The following is a 22,298-nucleotide window of genomic DNA, read 5'->3' on the forward strand; positions in this document are numbered from 1 at the left end:
GTTCGGTGCTGCAAATTCAGACATAACCCATAGATACATGTATCATTACACATGTGAAATTTCAACCAAATATGATAACCCTAATCGGGTCAGGGGAAATCTTTAATGAACGCCCCTTGTAGGTACAGTGTGCGTTCATTATTCACAATTAAACGGTTCAGTATCTGATGCCTTTTGTTTTTCGTGATTTTATTAACCTAGTATACTAAACTCACTCCCGTGTAATCCCAATTGTATGGCCCGTGAAGATCCGGGGTAGAATAGGTATTCAGCAACCCATGCTTGCCGTAAGAGGCGACAATATGTTTGTCGTATAAGAGGCGACTAACGGGATCAGGTGGTCAGACTCGCTGACTTTATTGACGCATGTCATCTTATCCCAATTGCGTGGATCGATGCTCATATGTTGTCAATCACTGGATTGTGTGGTCCAGATTCCATTATTTACAGACCGCCGTCATATAGCTGGAGTATTGCGGCGTTAAACAACAAACAAACAAATCCAATTTTATGAAACAAGTGAATAGTTCTGGTACCGAACGCCTCGCCCAATATTGTTCTGCTAACCTAATATGACGCCGTATACGGCCACTAAAAACACCATAACTAAAAGTATTCCCTTGAAATATATACAATCTGGTGAAAGCTGACCTGCTGTCTGTTGGTCCAGGGGGCACGAGGGGCCCAGTCGTCTTCTGCGCCGCAATTCGCTGTAAAGAGTTGAGTCCCTTGGTCACGCCAGAAACCTATGTTTGTGGGTTCGAATCCCGGTTCGCCCCGATTATGTTTCTAGGTTTGTCAGCACCATACCCGTGCTCGTGGGTTTCACCGAAGTGATTTCCTCCCACATTAAGCTGACACGCCGCGATATAACTGGAATACTGTTAAAAGCGGCATTAAACACAACTCACTCACTCACTGTTGGTCCATGGCAGGCACCTGCTGAAAACAGGACGGAGCTATATGCAGTGGAATACCTACGGAAAGGAGTAGATCTATAAAATAACTTCATTTTCACATCCGTTTTGCTATTTTCATGGGAGTACACTCGATTAGTTATATAGTATCCAAATTTGACCTAATAAAGATAACGTTTTAACTAGGGCTGGGACGAGTCCAAATGTACTACCCGCGGGTACCCGACCCCCTATTACCCGACCCTATCCGGGTACCCACTGCAGGTCTCAGGAGTTGGGAACAAAATGTCTGATTGGGAATTGTTTTACCGCAGCCCTGGCCAAAACTATTTAAATACATGTATCAAACGATGAGAAGTTGAATGAAGCGTTATCTTTACTATTTAAGTCAAAAGGAATGTGTGTATAGTCAGAAAGAAATGCGAACATTAGCGACATGTAGTGTAACCACTGAGCTATAAAGATCTAGTGAGTTTTTGTCATTAAACCATATATATCACATGACTAACCACGGCTCCGGGTAGTCCTGGGGGTACCCGGGTCCTACTCAGGACCCACCCACCCGAGTAGCCGAGTTACCCGTCCCAGGCCTAGTTTTAACCAAACATCTGCACTGTCTGTGTAACCCGTGAAGATCCGGGTTAGAACAGGTATTCAGCACCCAAGATGCTCGCCGTTTACAAGAGGCTCCTAAACTTATAAGAGGCGACTAACGGGATCGGTTGGTCATGCTTCCTGGCTTGGTTGATGCATGTCATCGTATCCCAGTTGCGTAGATCAATGCTCATGATATCAATGACTGGATTGTCTGGTCCGGACTCGATTATTTACAGACCGCTGTCATGTAGCTGGGATATTGCTGTGTGGTGTAAACAACAAACAAACACTGACTGAGTTTTGAAAACCCTTCATGGCTGCGAAACAACAAAATTCACAATTTGTCATATAGTTCAATACACCTACATATAGCTATTCTCACTTGACATGGTTTAAATCATTGAGATCTAGATCTAAGCGAACATGACAGATGCCAAATACGAAACTAATGTTGATTACATAGCTTTGCTTGGTTTCAAGATGGCGGCTCACAGAGCTAAAGACTGGAAAGGAAATATTTTGATTCAACTGCAAGGTCGAAATAAGAAACAAACCCAAGCATATGTAGGCCTAATTCAAGCACGTGAGTCAAACATAGCTGTAGCCAATTTTGAATATAAGTACTTCCTCACAAACAAAGATTAAGCCTTTCTTGCGAATGCGGAAGATAGTTTTGACACCTCCCCTTGCAGACGATAAAATGTTGTTTTCATCACAGTCTGGTAAAATGATAAGGCTGACTGACTTGTGGTCAGTTGGATGGTTCACTGATTTAAGGGCGGACCCATACACTAAGCTTGTGTGTTAAATCAGTTACTTTGCCAGCTCGACTGTACAGAAAGAATCATTGACATCAAAATGTATAAGAATGATGTTCAGTGATAGAAATAAAATGTCAGTGAAAGTGTTATCGATTTGAGCATGACTACCGAGGGGTATTTATGCTTACACTTTAAAGTCACACATGTACAGTAGAGTTTGAAACAGTTCTCACTTCAATACTCATTCTTATGGCATTAAACGGCCCCAGTATGCCTGTCAAAATGGCACTAATTTGGCTGAAATGTCTTCAGATTTTTCAGTTTTGAAAGCAGCATATGCTTCTCAAAAGATGTTATAAAACACCCACGATTCTGTCATATCTATACATGCAATAGTTTATCTGTCATGTCTGCAGTGTGAAAGAATCAGGTATTCTTTTGAATGCAGTCTGCGATTTTAGCCACTAATGTGGAGCCCGAAATTAATAAAATTCAGGTCTGTCCTGTAAGCTTTGCTAATAATAGAACATATGATGATCATAAAAATTAATTCCGAGAGCAGTTATAGCTACAAGACTCAAAAAAACATTTGGCACAGATGTGTTATAATGTCAGTCTATACCAAAAGCTTTTGAGTCTCCTAGCCCGAACCTGTCACCCAACATCATTTTCAGTGGATGTTAGTATTCATTTATGGACTTTCATTAGCAATGCTTACCTGACTGAAAGGAATATTACTAGACTCGTGCTTCGGCCTGGTGTCTATTGTCACAGACTGCTGCCTTGTGTTTGTTTGTTTGTTGTTTAACGCCGCACTCAGCAATATTCCAGCTATATGATGGCGGTCTGTAAATAATCGAGTGTGGACCAGACAATCCAGTGATTGACATCATGAGCATCGATCCACGCAGTTGGGATATGATGACCTACATCAACCGAGTCAGTGAGCCTGACCACCCGATCCCGTTAGTCGCCTCTTACGACAAGCATAGTTGCCTAGTGTGGAACTGGTGCTTTAAAAGTAAACATTATATATTTATTCAGGTACCACAAACTATTAATTATTTCAATCAGCATATGTAAAATCAATATTTGTTGTCAGTTTATTGATTAGTAGATGAGAAAGCTACTGGTAACATGTCATGAAAGAAAATATTTTGCTATATCTTATCCGTAACACTCTCTAGTTTGGTTTGTTCAAGAAATGTGATTTCAAGAAATTGTTTAATGGGAAACTGTGTGTGTATTTATTTAAAACTGTCATGGAGATTATTTTAAATGTCTTAGAGATAGACAAGCAAAACTATACTGTTTTTAAAAAGTCAATATATTTTAATGAACATGGTGCCGTTTTGATTCAGAGACATGGCCTATTTACAATCTTTTCCAACAATATCACTCCCGCAACACTAAGCTACCATCATCATGATCATCAGGCATACCTGCCCTGTACAAGCTGTCACTGTATTTGTTTGTTAGTTCTTTAACGCCGCACTCAGCAATATTCCAGGTATATGACAGCAGTCTGTAAATAATCGAGTCTGGACCAGACAATCCAGTGATTGACATCATGAGCATCGATCCACACAAATGGGATAGATGACATGCATCAACCAAGTCAGCGAGCCTGACCACCCGATCCCGTTAGTCGCCTTTTACGACAAGCATAATCGCCTTTTACGGCAAGCATGGGTTGCTGAAAACCTATTCTACCCCAGATCTTCACAGGTCTCTCAGCAATGGACTCATCCATGGACTCCCTGTGACCAGTGTTGCTTAACTTCACCTGATCACATGCCAAAGTGAAAGTCAAATTTCTTCTTCTTTTTTACATTTACATAAAATACTGGACGTCAAAGTGGCCGACATGATAAACAGGACATGAAAGATTTCCGAAACTGTTCCTGAATCTGTGGTGATTACATGTACCGTATGCAACGTAATAAGCGCCCAGGGCGCTCTCAAAATTAGAAATAGGGGGCTCTTATTAGAATATTATTTTGGTGGGGGAAAAAACAACACAGTTGAAAGATATCGTGGTTTATGCCGTCATATAGCTGGAATAATGCTGAGTGCGGCGTAAAACAACAAACCAACCATCAACCAACCATTGCTGAGAATGAAGATTGAGTACATACTGATCCATTAACCGGTATTGGTTGTCGCTGAACCTTGACTGATGGATAAATCAACAACAGGTTTTTATGTTTCACGCTAGCTTTGACATATTGCATGTTTGTTTTCTCCCTCAGATAACAAGCTTGTAGAGATCGCGTCTTCACTCAAGTCACGTAATGTTCAACTCCAAGTTGAGGCAGAGAAATTGAAGGAAGAAAACTTTAATCTCCAGGTGAAGGTTGAAACTGGGTGAGTACATTATGCTGTCTGACTAACGCTTAGTTTCTGAAAATACATGCTGTATTCGACGTAATAAGTGCCCCGCTCTAATAAGCGCCCACGGCGATATATTTGCTAATATATTGGCTAGTGAACAATCCACATTAGCACCCCTTCCGATTGATCAATGTACACAAGACTTATTTATTCGCGTATAATACGCAATCGTGTGTTATATGCACCCTTAATTATGGGCAATTAAATTCGGGAAAAATATATCTGTCGCATATAAACATTTCAGGGTGTCAGCATAAACCATGAAATTTATCTTTCAACTCTGTTTTTCACCAAAATAGTATTCCAATAAGAGCCCCCTATTTCTAATTTTGAGAGTGCCCTGGGCACTTATTATGTTGAATACAGTAGTATTTATAGAAATATGTGGAATCTGTGGAAAATCTAGACTTGCTACATTTGGGCTATAGCATTGCAGTAAGGGCTGGGTGGAAGAGGCTAGGGCTGGGACGAGTCCAAATGTACTACCCGGGTTTCCACCCCACTATTACCCTACCCTACCCTACCTGGGTACCTGCTGTAGATCTCAAGAGATGGGTACAAAATGTCTGATTGGGAAAAGTTTGATCTTACCCCTGGTAAAAAGAATTTAGATACACGTATAAAACGATCCGGTCATGCATAGGCTGAAGTTGTCTGAGTTTTTATCTTTATTCAAACATATAAAGTCAGAAGGAATGTGTGCATAGTCCGAAAGAAATGCGAACATTTGTCACTTATCACTTATAGTGTAACCATAGAGTTCTAGATAATTTTTACCATTAAACAATATAATCACATGACTAATCACGGGTCTGGGTAGTCCTGTGGGTACCCGGGTCCAACTCAGTACCCACCTGACCCGAGTACCCAAGGTACCCGTCACAGTCCTACCTGTTACTGTTGTGAGTAGTTTAGACATGTAATAGCATGACAGTTAAGGTTTCAATCAAATTTGGGATTTGAATGCATGAATGGGGCTGCAGATTTGGTGAGGGTAGTCACACTAGGTCCCCCAAAATACTACAATCAGCCTTAGAAATTCCTCTTTTTTAAGACTTAGTCCTTAGGACTAATGTTAACCATTTTTCACAGAGTTTGTAGCTATTCCTGCTTGAACAAGCAGGGTTAGAACTGAACACTAGCCCGCTAGCCTGGGGCTAGAACAAATTCCTGTGGGCAAGTACAAATTTCCAAATTTCCACATTGTTTTAACATGACAACAAGGCATTTTGTCTTTACCCGAGCTAGTAAAGCTTTGAAGTTTAGTTCTAACCCTGGACCCAGTTTTATTCAGAAGCATTTAGAACTGGATCAGAATTAAGCCCTCAGATACTACTCGTTTATCCGGACTAACATCACTGGATGTATGCTTGTTCTCAGCACGGGGGTCTCGGGCTAGCACCCTGGAGCCAGGAGTCAGGGGCACTTATGGTATACTGTAAACATCTTTATTTCTGCGCCGTTAAAATATTGCAAATACCACACCAAAGACAATACTGCGACGAGATATTTTTGCGAGTTGCCGTGTTGAGATGATCAAATACGATATTTGACTCAACTCATTGTCATGACTGAGTTTGAATGCAAACTATATAAGAAGGATTTGAATGAAAGTTCGTCATTCACAAATTGTGACAATGTGGAGATACGAATGGTACACGCAAGATGGCTTGTTTCCTGTGTGGACAAAATTGCAAAGGACACTGACGCAATCAAGCGAGGTTGGAAGAAGGCAGGATTACTGTGAGGTAGCAGTGACACTAATTGGTCTGTTTACACTGGCATTTGTGATGTATTGTGTGACCATTCTGCATTCATTTGTGTTTTTAACTTACTGAGTAACTTGTGGTTCTGGTTGATGATTTCAACATTTGATGACGTGTTGCAATGAATAAAGTATGTATGTATTAGTTATACCTATTTTTGTGTTTTTAATTTTTGCAATTGAGTCTCGTTCGCAAAACTCGCAATAATAAAACGGTCGCAAAAAATTCCCAGTTTACAGTAGTGTTACAACTACATTGCTACAACACTGTCTTAACATGTGTCATTGTGTGACACCTTGATATACCACAACAAAGAGCTCATGATAGGTGAGGGGCATTTATATGTCATAAAAGACTGCATGGGATCGGTGATGCTTCTGTAAAGCACAAGTGACAAGTAACATCCTAATACAGAGAACTGCCTCAGGCCTCGTGTCATTGAGGGGCTGATTGAGGCTCTAGCCTCCAGCTCCCTAGCAAGTCATTAAGAGGGAGACAAGTTGACGCGATCAGATTGATGAGTTTGTTAGTCATGACGATTTGGAGAACTTATGTAAAGGGGTTACGTGGAGCGGTGACCTAGACTGGACACATGGATGAATACCATCTTGTCGTGTTCCTTGTAGTCACAGCCATGTTGCAGATTCGCAGGAGGCTGAGATACCGGAGGCTGTGAGTTCTAGGGGAAATCATGAGTACAGTGTTTGGCTTGTGTGGGATTTCAGTTTTTATGATTAACTTGGAGGCGTAAAGAATGTTTTGATTGATGTCTTTTGTGTAAGGATTACGACCCTGGTATAGCTGTGAAGTCGTAGCTTAATACTGCTCTGCTTTTTCTACTAATCTTGCTAAAACTGTACATAGCTCAGAGTTAGAAATTGGCACTAGTCCTGTAGTCCTTACCAAACTGCCCAATAGTAAAGGTATCCTAAGGACTAGTAGAAATTGGCCCATTTTAAGGATTTTGCTATATGTTATCATTATAAGGACTAGTGGACAAAAACTGTTAGTTTCTAACCCTATAGCTACGATTAATGCCTTCATAACACTCAGACTTTTCTGAAGTCTGATGAATATTTGAACAATCTTCATCAGAGTGTAAATTCAGAATATCATGGATTATATGCCTTGGGCCCTCTGGTTGACCGTAGTCGAACGTTCTGAAGGCGGGAATCGCAGTAAATGCGGAGCGGAACATAGCAATGTTTTCGCAGCTAACCGTAGTACTCCTAGCTTTATTTCATGCTATTGTTGTACAATGCAGTGTTCGAAATTAAGGGGATCTCTGTGGTCCTTGAGGTTTGCTGCTATAGTATTTGAATCAAGGTACCCTTATATATCTTATGTTAACAATAAGGGTTAAGACAAGACCCCTTGACTTTCATGCTTGATATTTGTCCACTGACAATGTATATCTCACTGTGTGGTGATATGATGATTTATTGAATTCCTATGATGTCACCATCCTCCAACAAGGAAATTAGCCAGGAATGTCTACTAGCCTGAAATTGTTCTCTAAATTATTCACAGTTGCCTCAGGCTTGGATGCAGCGGTCTTAACGCAGATCAGTATGATAGATATATCTTGGATACAAAACTTGTTTCTGTGGATATCATACTGAAGATGCTTTACACTTCTTTTTTGTGTGTACAAATTACTATGTTCTTCGAAATGAAATGTATTTCTACCAACATGGTTATTCTTTACAAACAATGCTATGCAGAAATTCGTATTTGAGTAAGGAAGCGCAAATCCAAACTTTAGATTCTATTCAAAACTTCATATAAAAACTGGCAGATATTCAGTTAAATGAATTGTTAATATAAACTGCAAACAGATTTATTATATATACACATGTAGCTTGGCATGTACAATTCATGTGTTACATCTAACCTTCACTGATATATTTATTGTATCATGTCCTATGTGTAATGGAGCGGTATTGACATAAGCGCTTCGCTTGTTTACCAATCTATTTTCACACTTTTGTGAAAGTAAATATTGGATATCTTTAAACATTAACAAAACTGGTCTGGCCTACTTCTAATTTCCATCCCTGCTCCAATACCTGACTGATTGTGACAGTACCTGAATTAGCGTATTCGACGTAATAACCGCCCAGGGCGCTCTCAAAATTAGAAATAGGGGGCTCTTATTAGAATATTATTTTGGTGAAAAATACAGAGTTGAAAGATAAATTTCGTGGTTTATGCTGACAGCCTGAAATGTTTATGTTAGACAGATATATATTTCCAGAATTTAATTGCCAATAATTAAGGTTGCATATGACACACGAGTGTGTATTATACGCGAAAAAATAAGTCTTGTGTACATTGATCAATTGGAAGAGTGCCAATTGGGATTGTTCACGAGCCAATGTATTAGCAAATATCGCTGCGGGGCGCATATTACGTCGAATACGGTAGCTGATATTATGTTGTTCCACTGTGGTTTAACAGTGGCAGTGGAGGAGGCAATTAGAGTTGAGCAGAGGTAGAAACTAACGTATTCAGTCCACTAGTCCTTATAATTATAACATATAGGAAAACCCTTAAAAATGGCAAATTTCTACTAGTCCTTATGATACCTTAACTATTGAGCAGTTTGGCAAGGACTACAGGACTAGTGCCAATTTCTAACGCTGTTGAGTATCACCTGGTATCTTGCGATACGATTCATATCAAGATATGGACTGACAATACCTGATATGGTACACCACATCAAACAGTAAGAAATGATGAAATCAATGAAATACAGCACTAAAGCCTCGTTCAAAATTTGTCTATTGCTATCTCAGAGAAAACCACAAGAACAAAACACTTTTAAATGAAGAGATGGTTATTAAATGTTGCAGTTAGTCGGCGTGTCCTCAGGTACCACGTCCTTGTGTTCTGCCATGCTTACATGCCATTGGGGGCACGGGTGGCCCAGTCGTCTAAGGGGCCACAATTCGCTGTGCAGAGTTGCGTCCCTTGGGCACGCCAGAAACCTATGATTGTGGGATGCCTGGGAGACAATTTAGTGAGTGATGTATTCTGTGTTGCAGTGGCGGCAGTGGCGGCGGTGGGGGTGGAGAGAAGGTGACACATCTGGAGCAGAAGCTGTACAAGTTGCAGGAGGAACTCACGGAACTACACAGGAAGAGGGGGGAGGTATGTAGTTGTAGACGTGGTGGTGGTAGCTGTAGTAGCAGTGGTAGTAGTAGCTGTGGGAGAGAAGTTGAACACACAGGAAGAGGGGGGTACTGGTAGTTTGTAGTAGAATCTGTAGTAGTAGTCATTGCGGTAGCTGTAGTACTAGTAGTGGTGGCAGTAGTAGGTTTAGTAGTAGTAGTAGTAGCAGTTGTAGTAGTAGTGGTAGTAGTGGTAGTAGTAGCAGCAGCAGATGTAGTGGTAGTAGTAGTAGTAGTAGTAGTAGTAGTAGTAGTAGCAGATGTAGTAGTAGTGGTAATGGTAGTAATAGTAGTTAGGTAGTGGTAATAGTAGCTGTTGTACCTACGGTACTTGTAGTTGTAGTAGCTATGGTAGTTGTAGTTGTAGTAGCTATGGTAGTTGTAGTTGTAGTAGCTATGGTAGTTGTAGCTGTAGTACCTACGGTAGTTGTAGCTGTAGTAGCGGTAGTTGTAGTAGCTATGGTAGTTGTAGCTGTAGTACCTACGGTAGCTGTAGTAGCGGTAGTTGTAGTTGTAGTAGCTATGGTAGTTGTAGCTGTAGTAGCGGTAGTTGTAGTTGTAGTAGCTATGGTAGTTGTAGTTGTAGTAGCTATGGTAGTTGTAGCTGTAGTAGCTATGGTAGTTGTAGCTGTAGTAGCGGTAGTTGTAGTTGTAGTACCTATGGTAGTTGTAGCTGTAGTAGCTATGGTAGTTGTAGCTGTAGTAGCGGTAGTTGGAGAAGCTACAGCAGAACTCACAGAGCTCTGCAGGAAGAGTGGGGAGACAAGGTAGTCGTCATCATCAATATTATTAATTTGTTTTACATAATTTCTGTTCTGTTTCAGAATGCCCAGCAAATTATTGACCTCAAGAATGTTTTACAAGAAAAAGAAAAAGATTTACAACTAAAAGATGCAAAGTGAGTTAAAGGAATGTGTGTTGTTGGACCTTGTTTGTAGCAGGACATTGCAAGTATCTACTGATATTATTAATGATGTTAGTGATATTATATGAATAATGGTAATAGTGATATGCAGTGGTCGAAATAAAGGAGTTTGTGTATTTGCATACGTAAACCCTTAACTGTTAACATAACTTATCACAAAGACTACTTGACTTTCATAACTAATGTCAAACACGAATTTGTGGATGCTTTTTAAAAGGAATGATCATTCTTGCATCTTCAAGCAATCATGATCACATTAATTCTGAGAAACAATAATATAATAAATGTAAAGTACTGTTTTGATTGTAAAAAGGGGGCACGGGTGGCCCAGTCATCTAATACGCTGTGATTCGCTGTGCAGAGTTGCGTCCCCTGGACACACCAGAAACCTATGATTGTGGGTTCGAATCCCGGTTCACCCCGATTATGTTTCTAGGTTTGTCAGCACCATACCCATGCTCGTGGGTTCCACCGAAGTGGTAAACGTCTCAGACCTGCATCACTTCGGGCTTCCCTCCCACATTAAGCTGACACGCCGTGATATAACTGGAATACTGTTAAAAGCGGCGTTAAACCCAACTCACTCACTCAATTTTGATTGTAAAAAAGTTGCAGTTGTGACTTCTAAACACAACAAAATCTGAAGTAAATCTTAAAAGTAATATGTGGTATTTCATGAGTGCTGGTTGTTGATGCTAAGCACATGATGTAGGTGATCTGTAACCTATGTATGATGTTCGACAGATTGTCCGACTCAGAAGCCAACATCCTCGCTTTGAAGAGTGCCCAGCGACAGCTGGAGAACACCATCATTGAACTGGAGGCCACCAACCAGGTCAGTGAGGAGAAGGCTGTGTGTTGGCAAAACAATGGTATTGCGATATATTACAATACAGGTAAAGTGTTAGACAGCTGGAGAACACCATCATTGAACTGGAGGCCACCAACCAGGTCAGTGGGGAGAAGGTTGTGTGTTGGCAAAACAATTGTATTGCGATATATTACAATACAGGGAAAGCGTTAGACAGTGATTGTACGTGCAGGTTCTGTTTTCTACAAACTAAAGTTCAAATTACTCAGGATTGTCAGTTGTCGCCATTATGTAGTCATGGATAGATGTTATATTGCTGGACTATTGCTGTCATGTCTTTTACAACTTATACCACAGTTAGTCTAAGTATGGCATCCACTTACTCACCCAATAACCCTCTCACTCACCAACCCACTCACTCACTCACTCACTCACCAACCCACTCACTAACCCACTCACTCACTCACCAATCCACTCACTCACTCACCAACCCACTCACTCACTCACCAACCCACTCACTCACTCAACCAATAACCCACTCCACTCCAACCTACCCACTACCCCTCCCCCTGCCCACTCACTCAATCACTCACTCACTCACTCCCCCCCGCCCACTCACTCAATCACTCACACACACACCCTCTCACTCACTCACTCACTCACTCACCCAATAACCCACTCAATCACTCAATAACCCATTCACTCACTCACTCACCCAAGCAACCAACCCACTCACCCTCCCCCCTGCCCACTCACTCTATCACTCACCCACTAGCTCGCCAGCCCGCCTGCCCGCCCACCCACCCACTCACTCACTCACCCACTCACTCACTCACTCACTCACTCACTCACTCACTCACTCACCCACCCACCCACCCACCCACCCACCCACCCACTCACTCACTCACTCACTCACTCACTCACTCACTTGTGTGTGGCAGATGCTGAAGGACGAGCACCAGGCCCTCCAGCTGGCGTTCACGGCGCTGGAGGAGAAGTACCGCAAGGTGATGGAGGAGAACTGTGAGCTGGTGCAGCGGTGGATGGATCTCAAGGCCAAGGATGCTGACAAGCTCAACGAGGAGAATGACGACTTCCTCAAGTAGGTGACAGATCTTTAAATAGAAATTAGGGCATCATCTGATCACTTAAAACATCAACCACTCAGGACAATTCACAGTCTCTGAAGTGTGAGACTTTTGTCACTGGTCCTAGAGTTGTTAGTCCAGCCTAACTGTTTCTCCATAATACCAGCCTAGTTCGGCAAGGGTGGAACCTGGACTTTTAGAGTCAGTTAACTCTCTTGCCTCGGGAAGATGTAAACATACAGCTGTGTTTAATTTTGTGACATGACATGACATGTGGATGGGATTAATTATTTTTTGGGAATTAATACTTTTTATTCCTGTATCCCTGTTACATTTATATCACTGCAGTCAGGAAACTACAGAGTTTAACACGAGAGACACAATGTAAAAGTTCAGATTAAAGTTGTTTTATGCAGGACTATTTTAGGTAATCAGCTGGTCATTGGGACGTGCAAATGTACCCGTGTTACCCCGAGGGGTGGTCGGGTAGCCTAGTAGTTAAAGCGTTCGCTCGTCACGCCGAAGACCCAGGTTCGATTCCCGACATGGGTACAATGTGTGAAGCCCATTTCTGGTGTCCCCCGCCGTGATATTGCTGGGATATTGCTAAAAGCGGCGTAAAACCGTACTCACTCACTAACTCTACTCCAAAATGGATTATGTTTCAATTGACCTTCCTAATTCCACGAAAGCCAAGTGATGCATCGACACAATATGCATACAGCTCAATACTCGCTGAATGTTAATTTTACTTTGTGGATACATGTTATATCAGCCGTAGCAAACAGCGACACATTTCCGAATCTGTCTTAATAACAGACTGTATTTAGTGTAACAAAATAGGGACACACAAATCTGTCGACAAAAAGGTCGACAATGTGATATTTTAACTTATTACCTACGAGGGCAAAAATATTCGAATTAAAAAAATTACATGTGCCCTAGGGTCATATCACATCACAAGACAACAGTGTATTCAGCGTTCCCTTTTAACGGTAATTACCATTTTTTTACCGATAAAATTAGCCTTCGACTGGTAATTCATGTGACTGCCAGTCCCTGTGGACCGTCAAATAAAGTACCTTATAAATCTTTGTTGTTGAACAAAACATCGGTGATATTCATATGAGTACATTTTCCGAACAAAGTCAGCCTGTCTGTTACCACCATTTGTAGCGACCTCGTCTCGAAATAAAAAAAAAGAGAAAATTGTTACTGAAGTTTGTGTGAATGACGTTTAGATCTAACTAAGTTACTTCCGAGATGACATCTTTGCAATGAACATGATGTTGAAAGAATTAAAACCAAATAATTTTCATGCTTATTTTTAGTTGTTGAAAGTTGGTACTGGCAAAAATTAGGGGGGGACTGGTAAATTTTAGAGTTGCCGGTCCACAATGACTGGCAGTTTCAAAGGGCAGCGGGAACACTGGTATTGCTTCCGTCATCCGGATGGCATTGTTGGAGTTATTCGAATCTTGTTGTGACCGCTAAAGTTGATCCATGTTTGCAGGAAGCGGCAAGCACAGTTGCGGAAAGACCTTGCTGATGCAGCGAAGGAACCTGTTGCAATAACAGAAACGTAAGTGTTATCGGAACTGGCGCTTACAGTCCGAAGCCGGAGTCCAGTAATTTCTGTCTGGGCTGGAAACCTCAGCTAATAATGGTCCATACAATGACACTAATGTCTTCTGAAAATGATGCTAAGGGCAGTGGGGTAGCCTGGTGGTTAAAGTGTTCACTTGTCACGCATAGGGCCTTGAGGTTTGCTCCTGGTTGTATTTGAACCATGGGGCCCCTTAGGGATCTGTCATTTATGAAATTATCATGGGGGTGGGGGTCAGAGGTTTTTGATGCACTAATGTACTAAAAATACCCCCCCCCCCTCTCCACCTCCAAATGCATGTCATTTTTGGGATGAAATTTTTCCCCGTGTCCTTTGTACATTTTTTTCATGACCCTCCCTGGAAAGACAAAATCCCAAAACACTTTACCGTATTCAACGTAATAAGCGCGCCGCTCTAATTAGCGCCCTCGGCGATATTTGCTAATATATTGGCAAGTGAACAATCCCAATTAGCACCCCTTCCGATTGATCATGTACACAAGAGCTATCTCTTCGTGTATAATACGCACTCGTGTGTTATATGCACCCTTAATTATGGGCAATTACATTCTTTAAAATATATCTGTCGTATATAAACAGTTCAGGCTGTCAGCATAATCAACGAAATTTAACGTTCAACTCTGTTTTTTTCACTAAAATAATATTCTAATAAGAGACCCCTATTTCTAATTTTGAGAGTGCCCTGGGCGCTTCTTACGTCGAATACGGTATGTCCAATTTTTCATGACCCTCCCCAAATATGTGTATTATTTTTAATGACCCCCCCTTTGAGGATGTCATATGTTTTGGTGACCCTCCCCATCCCACCCTATTATAAATGACTGGTCCCTAAACCTTTTTGTTAACATTAGGGTCATGACCAGGGTGCCGTTGTATAAAACAACCTTAGCGCTACGACTGTCGTAAGTCTTTGTTAAGGTATGGGAGTTACGATCACCTTAGCGGTAAGATCGCTTTGTACAACGGCACCCTGGACCTTTTGACTTTCATGCTTAAGTTTGAACACTGCTTGTGCTTAAACTGGTGATAGCCGTTGGGGTAGTCCCAAACCAAAGACCCGGGTTCCATTCCCCACATAGTTATAATATGTGAAGCTCATTTCTGGCATCCCCCACAGTGATATTGCTGGAATGCATAAAACCTAACTCACTCACTCACTTAACCTGGTGAACATACATGATCTGTTTGTTGCAGCGGAAAGCTCTTGCTGCCCGGCATTACCCCCATCTGCCTCAGTGCCTCTATACCAAGCAAAGCACAGTGTGTCTTCGTGAGTACCTCTACAATGCTGTGTGAGTGAGTGAATGTTGTTTTATGCCAGGCATCACCCCATCTGTCTCAGTGCCTCCATACCAAGCAAAGCACAGTGTGTCTTCGTGAGTACCTCTACAACGCTGTGTGAGTGAGTGAATGTTGTTTTATGCCAGGCATCACCCCCATCTGCCTCAGTGCCTCTATACCAAGCAAAGCACAGTGTGTCTTCGTGAGTACCTCTACAATGCTGTGTGAGTGAGTGAATGTTGTTTTATGCCAGGCATCACCCCATCTGTCTCAGTGCCTCCATACCAAGCAAAGCACAGTGTGTCTTCGTGAGTACCTCTACAACGCTGTGTGAGTGAGTGAATGTTGTTTTATGCCAGGCATCACCCCCATCTGTCTCAGTGCCGCCATACCAAGCAAAGCACAGTGTGTCTTCGTGAGTACCTCTACAACGCTGTGTGAGTGAGTGAATGTTGTTTTATGCCAGGCATCACCCCCATCTGTCTCAGTGCCTCTATACCAAGCAAAGCACAGTGTGTCTTCGTGAGTACCTCTACAGCACTGTGTGAGTGAGTGAATGTTGTTTTATGCCAGGCATCACCCCATCTGTCTCAGTGCCTCCATACCAAGCAAAGCACAGTGTGTCTTCGTGAGTACCTCTACAACGCTGTGTGAGTGAGTGAATGTTGTTTTATGCCAGGCATCACCCCATCTGTCTCAGTGCCTCCATACCAAGCAAAGCACAGTGTGTCTTCGTGAGTACCTCTACAGCGCTGTGTGAGTGAGTGAATGTTGTTTTATGCCAGGCATCATCCCATCTGTCTCAGTGCCTCTATACCAAGCAAAGCACAGTGTGTCTTCGTGAGTACCTCTACAACGCTGTGTGAGTGAGTGAATGTTGTTTTATGCCAGGCATCACCCCATCTGTCTCAGTGCCTCTATACCAAGCAAAGCACAGTGTGTCTTCGTGAGTACCTCTACAACGCTGTGTGAGTGAGTAAATGTTGTTTTATGCCAGGCATCACCCCATCTGTCTCAGTGCCTCTATACCAAGCAAAGCACAGTGTGTCTTCGTGAGTACCTCTACAACGCTGTGTGAGTGAGTGAATGTTGTTTTATGCCAGGCATCACCCCATCTGTCTCAGTGCCTCTATACCAAGCAAAGCACAGTGTGTCTTCGTGAGTACCTCTACAGCGCTGTGTGAGTGAGTGAATGTTGTTTTATGCCAGGCATCACCCCATCTGTCTCAGTGCCTCCATACCAAGCAAAGCACAGTGTGTCTTTGTGAGTACCTCTACAACGCTGTGTGAGTGAGTGAATGTTGTTTTATGCCAGGCATCACCCCCATCTGTCTCAGTGCCTCCATACCAAGCAAAGCACAGTGTGTTTTCGTGAGTACCTCTACAACGCTGTGTGAGTGAGTGAATGTTGTTTTATGCCAGGCATCACCCCATCTGTCTCAGTGCCTCCATACCAAGCAAAGCACAGTGTGTCTTCGTGAGTACCTCTACAACGCTGTGTGAGTGAGTGAATGTTGTTTTATGCCAGGCATCACCCCCATCTGTCTCAGTGCCTCCATACCAAGCAAAGCACAGTGTGTCTTCGTGAGTACCTCCAGAACACAGAGCTTTTTGGGGATGACACTTTTCAAATATTTTTGCATTTATTTCTTAACCCTTATTTTCACTAAATTTGTGAGTCTTGGAAACATGAAACAAAATTATCTTAATTGAATTGTACTTAATTGTTATTTATAGACTGCACCTTTGGTCTAGTGGATAGAGCGTCTGCCTGGAGAGCGGAAGCTCGTGGGTTCGATCCCAAGCTGTGTCATACCAAATGATGATAAAGATGGTACTTGTTGTTACCCTGCCTGGTGCTCGGCATTTAGGGGCTCAAACAAGGACTTCTTGGCTCGCACATTGCTGTATAAGTACAAATTCTTGTCTTACAGGATGCTCATGAAGGGGAGGTAAATGCTGTGCAGTGGAGCGGCTCTGGGAGACTCTTTGCAACTGGTAGTGCCGATAGAAAAATAAAACTCTGGGAAATTATTAATGGTGAGCTATATGAAGTTATAGTGGAAAGAAAGAATCCTAGCCTTTCAACAGTAGACGCAAACATATATTTAGAGTTTTTAACAATGGGACGTGTCCAAAATTGCCATAGCTATATTTTTTTCAGTAATTCTTAACCATACAAATATGTTCACTATTTAACACTGGAAACTGTTCATTGTTATTTCCGTGCCCTCCCCAAGTTTGGGGCGGTCGGGTAGCCAAGTGGTTAAAGCGTTCACTGGTTACGCCGAAGACCCGGGTTCAAATCCCGACATGGGTACAATGTGTGAAGCCCATTTCTGGTGTCCCCCGTCGTGATATTGCTGGAATATTGCTAAAAGCGGTGTAAAACCATACTCACTCACTCACTCCAAAGGGTGAGCCTCCCTTTGTGTGTACACCAACCCCTTGCCACGGAAATAGACTCGGCCACAGAGGTCTAGGATGCTGCAGGGTGTTGTACAGAGTTGCTTCCCTTAGTTGTGCCAGGATGAGGGATGCAAATTAGCCTGAAACATTTACTAGCCAAAATAGTGATAACATATATGAAGTACCACTCCATCCCCACTCAGTACCCTGAAAGTCTACATGCTCGGGAGGATAACTTTAGCATCAATACACTGGCTGGGGTTTGTGAGTTAGTGCCTGTTTGCACCCTGTTGTCTAATATTGTTAATTCTAGATTGTCTCTATTATTATCCAACCCGTGAAGATTCCGGGGTAGAATAGGTCTTCAGGAACCCATGCTTGCCGTAAAAGGTGACTATGCTTGTCGTAAAGGTGACTAACGGGATCGGATGGTCAGGCTCGCAGACTTGGTTGATGCAAGTCATCGTATCCCAATTGCTTGGATCGATGCTCATGATATTAATCACTGGATTGTCTGGTCCAGACTCGATTATTTACAGACCGCCCTCATATAGCTGTAATATTGCTGAGTGCGACGTTAAACAACAAAACAACCAACCAACCAACTCAGTACCCAGAAAGTCTACATGCTCTGGAGGATAACTTTAGCATCAATACACTGGCTGGGGTTTGTGAGTTAGTGCCTGTTTGCACCCCGTTGTCTGATATTGTTAATTCTAGATTGTCTCTATTATTATCCTTGGTTCACACTATAATCTAGCTTCCTCTCGTTACCTGACCTGTCCCTTACAAAACATGCTGATGATACACCTTCTACCTAGTAATACTACAACTAGTACTAATAATAGACTATTTATATTGTGTATTTTTCAACACCAATCAGGGGCATGCTTATAGCGCTATTATTACCCTGGTCACCGGAGCAATGTGCACTCAAGAATCATTCTCAGCTCCCTGAGGAGTATACAACCCAAGCTGCCTGTTAGGAGCTGGAAGGTTAACAGCCACATTGCCATCTCATCCTAACGGGTACTGCTGGGTGAACAGTGGCGCATTTCGAACAAAGTCACTTGCCCAAGGTGACACCACATCTGTTACATGTGCTTCAAGACCCATGAAGATCCGGGGTAGAATAGGTCTTCAGCAACCCATGCTTGCCGTAAAAGGCGACTATGCTTGTCGTAAAAGGCGACTTACAGGATCTGGTGGTCAGCCTCGCTGACTTGGTTGATGCATCTCATCGATCCCAATTACGTGGATCGATGCTCATGATATTAATCACTGGTTTGTCTGGTCCAGACTCGATTATTTACAGACTGCTGTCATATAGCTGGAATATTGCTGAGTGCAGCGTTAAACAACAAACCAACCAACCAACATGTGCTTCAGTCACGGGCAGGACCGAAGCCCTGGAAACTCTCAGGAGCCGAGCTGCCGAAATGGGGTAGCAGAGGATGGAGTCATGCCACAACCTCTTTAGCCATGTGGACAGGCAGAAGGTCTGTGGTTCAAATCGGACATTTTATGGCCGCTACATCACCATGCCTCCAGGTATTTGTTGTAAACAAGAATTTTTTTTGTTCCAGGCAAATGTGAACAAAAGGGCATCCTGACGGGTAGCAATGCCGGGATCATGGCGATAGAGTTTGACATTGAAGTAGGTGGCTGTCTTCACTGACACAAAACAATGCTGATTATGTCTTCTTTCCTGGGATCCATTCCATCAAATGTTCTTAGCGCTGAGTAGGGCTGCAACGAATACACTATGGGCGAATATTTAGTGCCAAAAATATTTGAGACTACTATCATGACCATAGCTCTTAGCATAATTTTCAGTAGAATTTAGTGTTATTATATTGATTATTGTTAACTGAGCCTAGGCTGAACAGAATGTTACTAGACTCAGATTTTGGACTTGTTGCTATATTCGCAGACTGATTTCCTAATTAGTGGGTTTCAACAAGTGTTTGTGTTTAATGAGATTGTGTCGTCTATTGAGGTCGGGCAACTCATTCAAAGGGAGACAATTGAACGACTGTCTTGACCCATGAAGATCCGGGGTAGAATAGGTCTTCAGCAACCCATGCTTGCCGTAAAAGGCGACTATGCTTGTCGTAAGAGGTGACTAACGGGATCAGGTGGTCAGGCTCGCTGACTTGGTTGCTGCATGTCATCGTATCTCAATTGCGTGGATCGATGTTCATGATTCCACTCACTGGATTGTCTGGTCCAGACTTGATTATTTACAGACCGCCCGCGTATAGCTGGAATATTGCTGAGTGCGGCGTTAAACAACAATCCAAGCAACCAACTACTGGCTCACCAGCCAAAACCTTGGGTTCGATTCCCACCATGGTCACACTGCGTGAAGCCTGTTCTTGGTGTCATCCACAATTATGTGGCTGGAATATTGCCAATAAGTGCATGGGTAAAGGTGAATTTAGGCTTCATTACTAGCATCAGTGCATGTGTACATGCTTCATGTACGTAAAGATCTATCGAAAATGTCGGAGTGAAAACCAGCATCATGGCATGATTCTCTTAACATTATTCTTTTTCACATGGAATTACACTTTTTTACACCACTGATAACCCCAAAGCTTCAATTAGGGTTGGCATCCCTGCATATGAACGCACTGATGCACATGATGAAGTCATCCATTTTTCATGAAATCATGATCATTTTATTTCACTTCTCCAGTTGAGTTCAGGAAACTAGGGCTTCAAGGAGTCCACATTTACTACCCGGGTACCCGACCCCCTATTTCCCGACCCTACCCGGGTACCCACTGCAGGTCTCGAGTTGGGAACAAAATGTCTTATTGGGAATTGTTTTACCTCAGCCCTGGCCAAAATTATTAGATACATGTATCAAACGATCAGATCATGTGTACACTGAAGTTGACTGAAGCTTTATCTTTACTCAAACATATACAAGTCAAAAGGAATGTGTGCATCGTCAGAAAGAAATGCGAACATTAGCGACTTGTAGTGTAACCACTGAGCTATAGTGAGTTTTGTCATTAAACAATATATCATGTAACTAACCACGGGTACGGGTAGTCCTGTGGGTACCCGGGTCCTACTCAGGACCCACGCGACCCGAGTACCTGAGTACCCGAGTTACCCGTCCCAGCCCTACAGGAAACTTACATTTTCTCAGAACAGAAGAACTAAGGAGAAATATGAGGAAACATCAAATTAAGGCGCCGCGATTCGCTGTGCAGAGTTGCGTCCCTTGGGCACGCCAGAAACCTATGATTGTGGGTTCGAATCCCGGTTCGCCCCAATTATGTTTCTAGGTTTGTCAGCACCATACCCGTGCTCGTGGGTTTCACCGAAGTGGTAATCGTCTGAGACCTGCATCACTTCGGGCTTTCCTCCCACATTAAGCTGACATGCCGTGATATAACTGGAATAATGTTAAAAGCGGCGTTAAACCCAACTCACTCACTCACTCACTCACCTGTCCCTCATGAATAAGTGCCATGGCTCAGGATTTACAAAATCAATTCATTCGTGACTTGACGAGGAACTTCAACACTATTTCACGAGTATTTGTTTGTTTCAGGACAGCTTAATCCTTGGTGCTTCTAATGACTTTGCAAGTCGAGTCTGGTCAGTGACAGATCAGCGATTACGGGTAAATATATAGATTGTTTTGATGTGGTTAGAAATAACAGTTAATGAAAATCCATATGGAACAAGTTTTATAATGATTCACATGCTCTTGATGTAATACAAATAGTTGATGTGATACCGTATCTCAATGTTACTATGGTAATGAGGTCACAGACTCTCATTGTTGATGTGATACCGTATCTCAATGTTACTATGGTAATGAGGTCACCGACTCTCATTGTTGATGTGATACGTATCTCAATGTTACTATGGTAATGAGGTCACAGACTATCATTGTTGATGTAACACAGTATCTCAATGTTACTATGGTAATGAGGTCACCGACTCTCATTGTTGATGTAACACAGTATCTCAATGTTACTATGGTAATGAGGTCACAGACTCTCATTGTTGATGTAACACAGTATCTCAATGTTACTATGGTAATGAGGTCACAGACTCTCATTGTTGATGTAACACAGTATCTCAATGTTACTATGGTAATGAGGTCACAGACTCTCATTGTTGATGTAACACAGTATCTCAATGTTACTATGGTAATGAGGTCACACACTATCATTGTAGATGTTAAGTTGTCCCAGTTAGTTTCTTGATACTGATTTCCAAAGAGAGAAGAGGTAATTATTGAGAGTTAAAGTATTACATTCATGTAGGTATTTGATGTGACAAAACCTGTGCCAGAATTCATGTTTTTCCTCTCTTGGGAAATACAATATGTATGTTTCGTTAATTTGTTTGTTGTTTAACGCCGCACTCAGCAATATTCCAGCTATATGACAGCGGTCTGTAAATAATCGAGTCTGAACCAGACAATCCAGTGATTGACATCATGAGTATCGACTCACGCAATTGGGATCGATGACATGCATCAACCAAGTCAGCGAGTCTGACCACCCGATCCCTTCAG

At 42.3% G+C, this 22,298-nt stretch overlaps 1 protein-coding gene across 2 annotated transcripts in view; it reads left to right on the forward strand.

The window, feature by feature from the left end:
• Positions 1–1,509: 1,509 nt before the first annotated feature.
• LOC124144051 (autophagy-related protein 16-1-like) overlaps positions 1,510–22,298 on the forward strand; it is a 36,488-nt gene continuing 15,699 nt past the window's right edge. The window contains exons 1-11 of one of the 2 annotated variants that reach the window (XM_048384937.1): positions 1,510–2,097; positions 4,528–4,642; positions 9,483–9,588; positions 10,433–10,506; positions 11,278–11,368; positions 12,286–12,446; positions 13,946–14,014; positions 15,254–15,329; positions 17,275–17,380; positions 19,336–19,406; positions 21,321–21,392. In XM_048384937.1, coding sequence (XP_048240894.1) covers positions 1,938–2,097; positions 4,528–4,642; positions 9,483–9,588; positions 10,433–10,506; positions 11,278–11,368; positions 12,286–12,446; positions 13,946–14,014; positions 15,254–15,329; positions 17,275–17,380; positions 19,336–19,406; positions 21,321–21,392 — 1,101 coding nt within the window. In that variant the 5' untranslated portion in view covers positions 1,510–1,937. Of the gene's footprint in view, positions 2,098–3,181; positions 3,297–4,527; positions 4,643–9,482; positions 9,589–10,432; positions 10,507–11,277; positions 11,369–12,285; positions 12,447–13,945; positions 14,015–15,253; positions 15,330–17,274; positions 17,381–19,335; positions 19,407–21,320; positions 21,393–22,298 lie in introns of those variants that run through there. The other variant, XM_048384938.1, reaches the window with a different exon arrangement.

Source organism: Haliotis rufescens, unplaced genomic scaffold (assembly GCF_023055435.1).
Source record: "Haliotis rufescens isolate VD_foot unplaced genomic scaffold, xgHalRufe1.0.p SCAF_52, whole genome shotgun sequence".
Taxonomy (NCBI): Eukaryota; Metazoa; Mollusca; class Gastropoda; order Lepetellida; family Haliotidae; genus Haliotis; species Haliotis rufescens.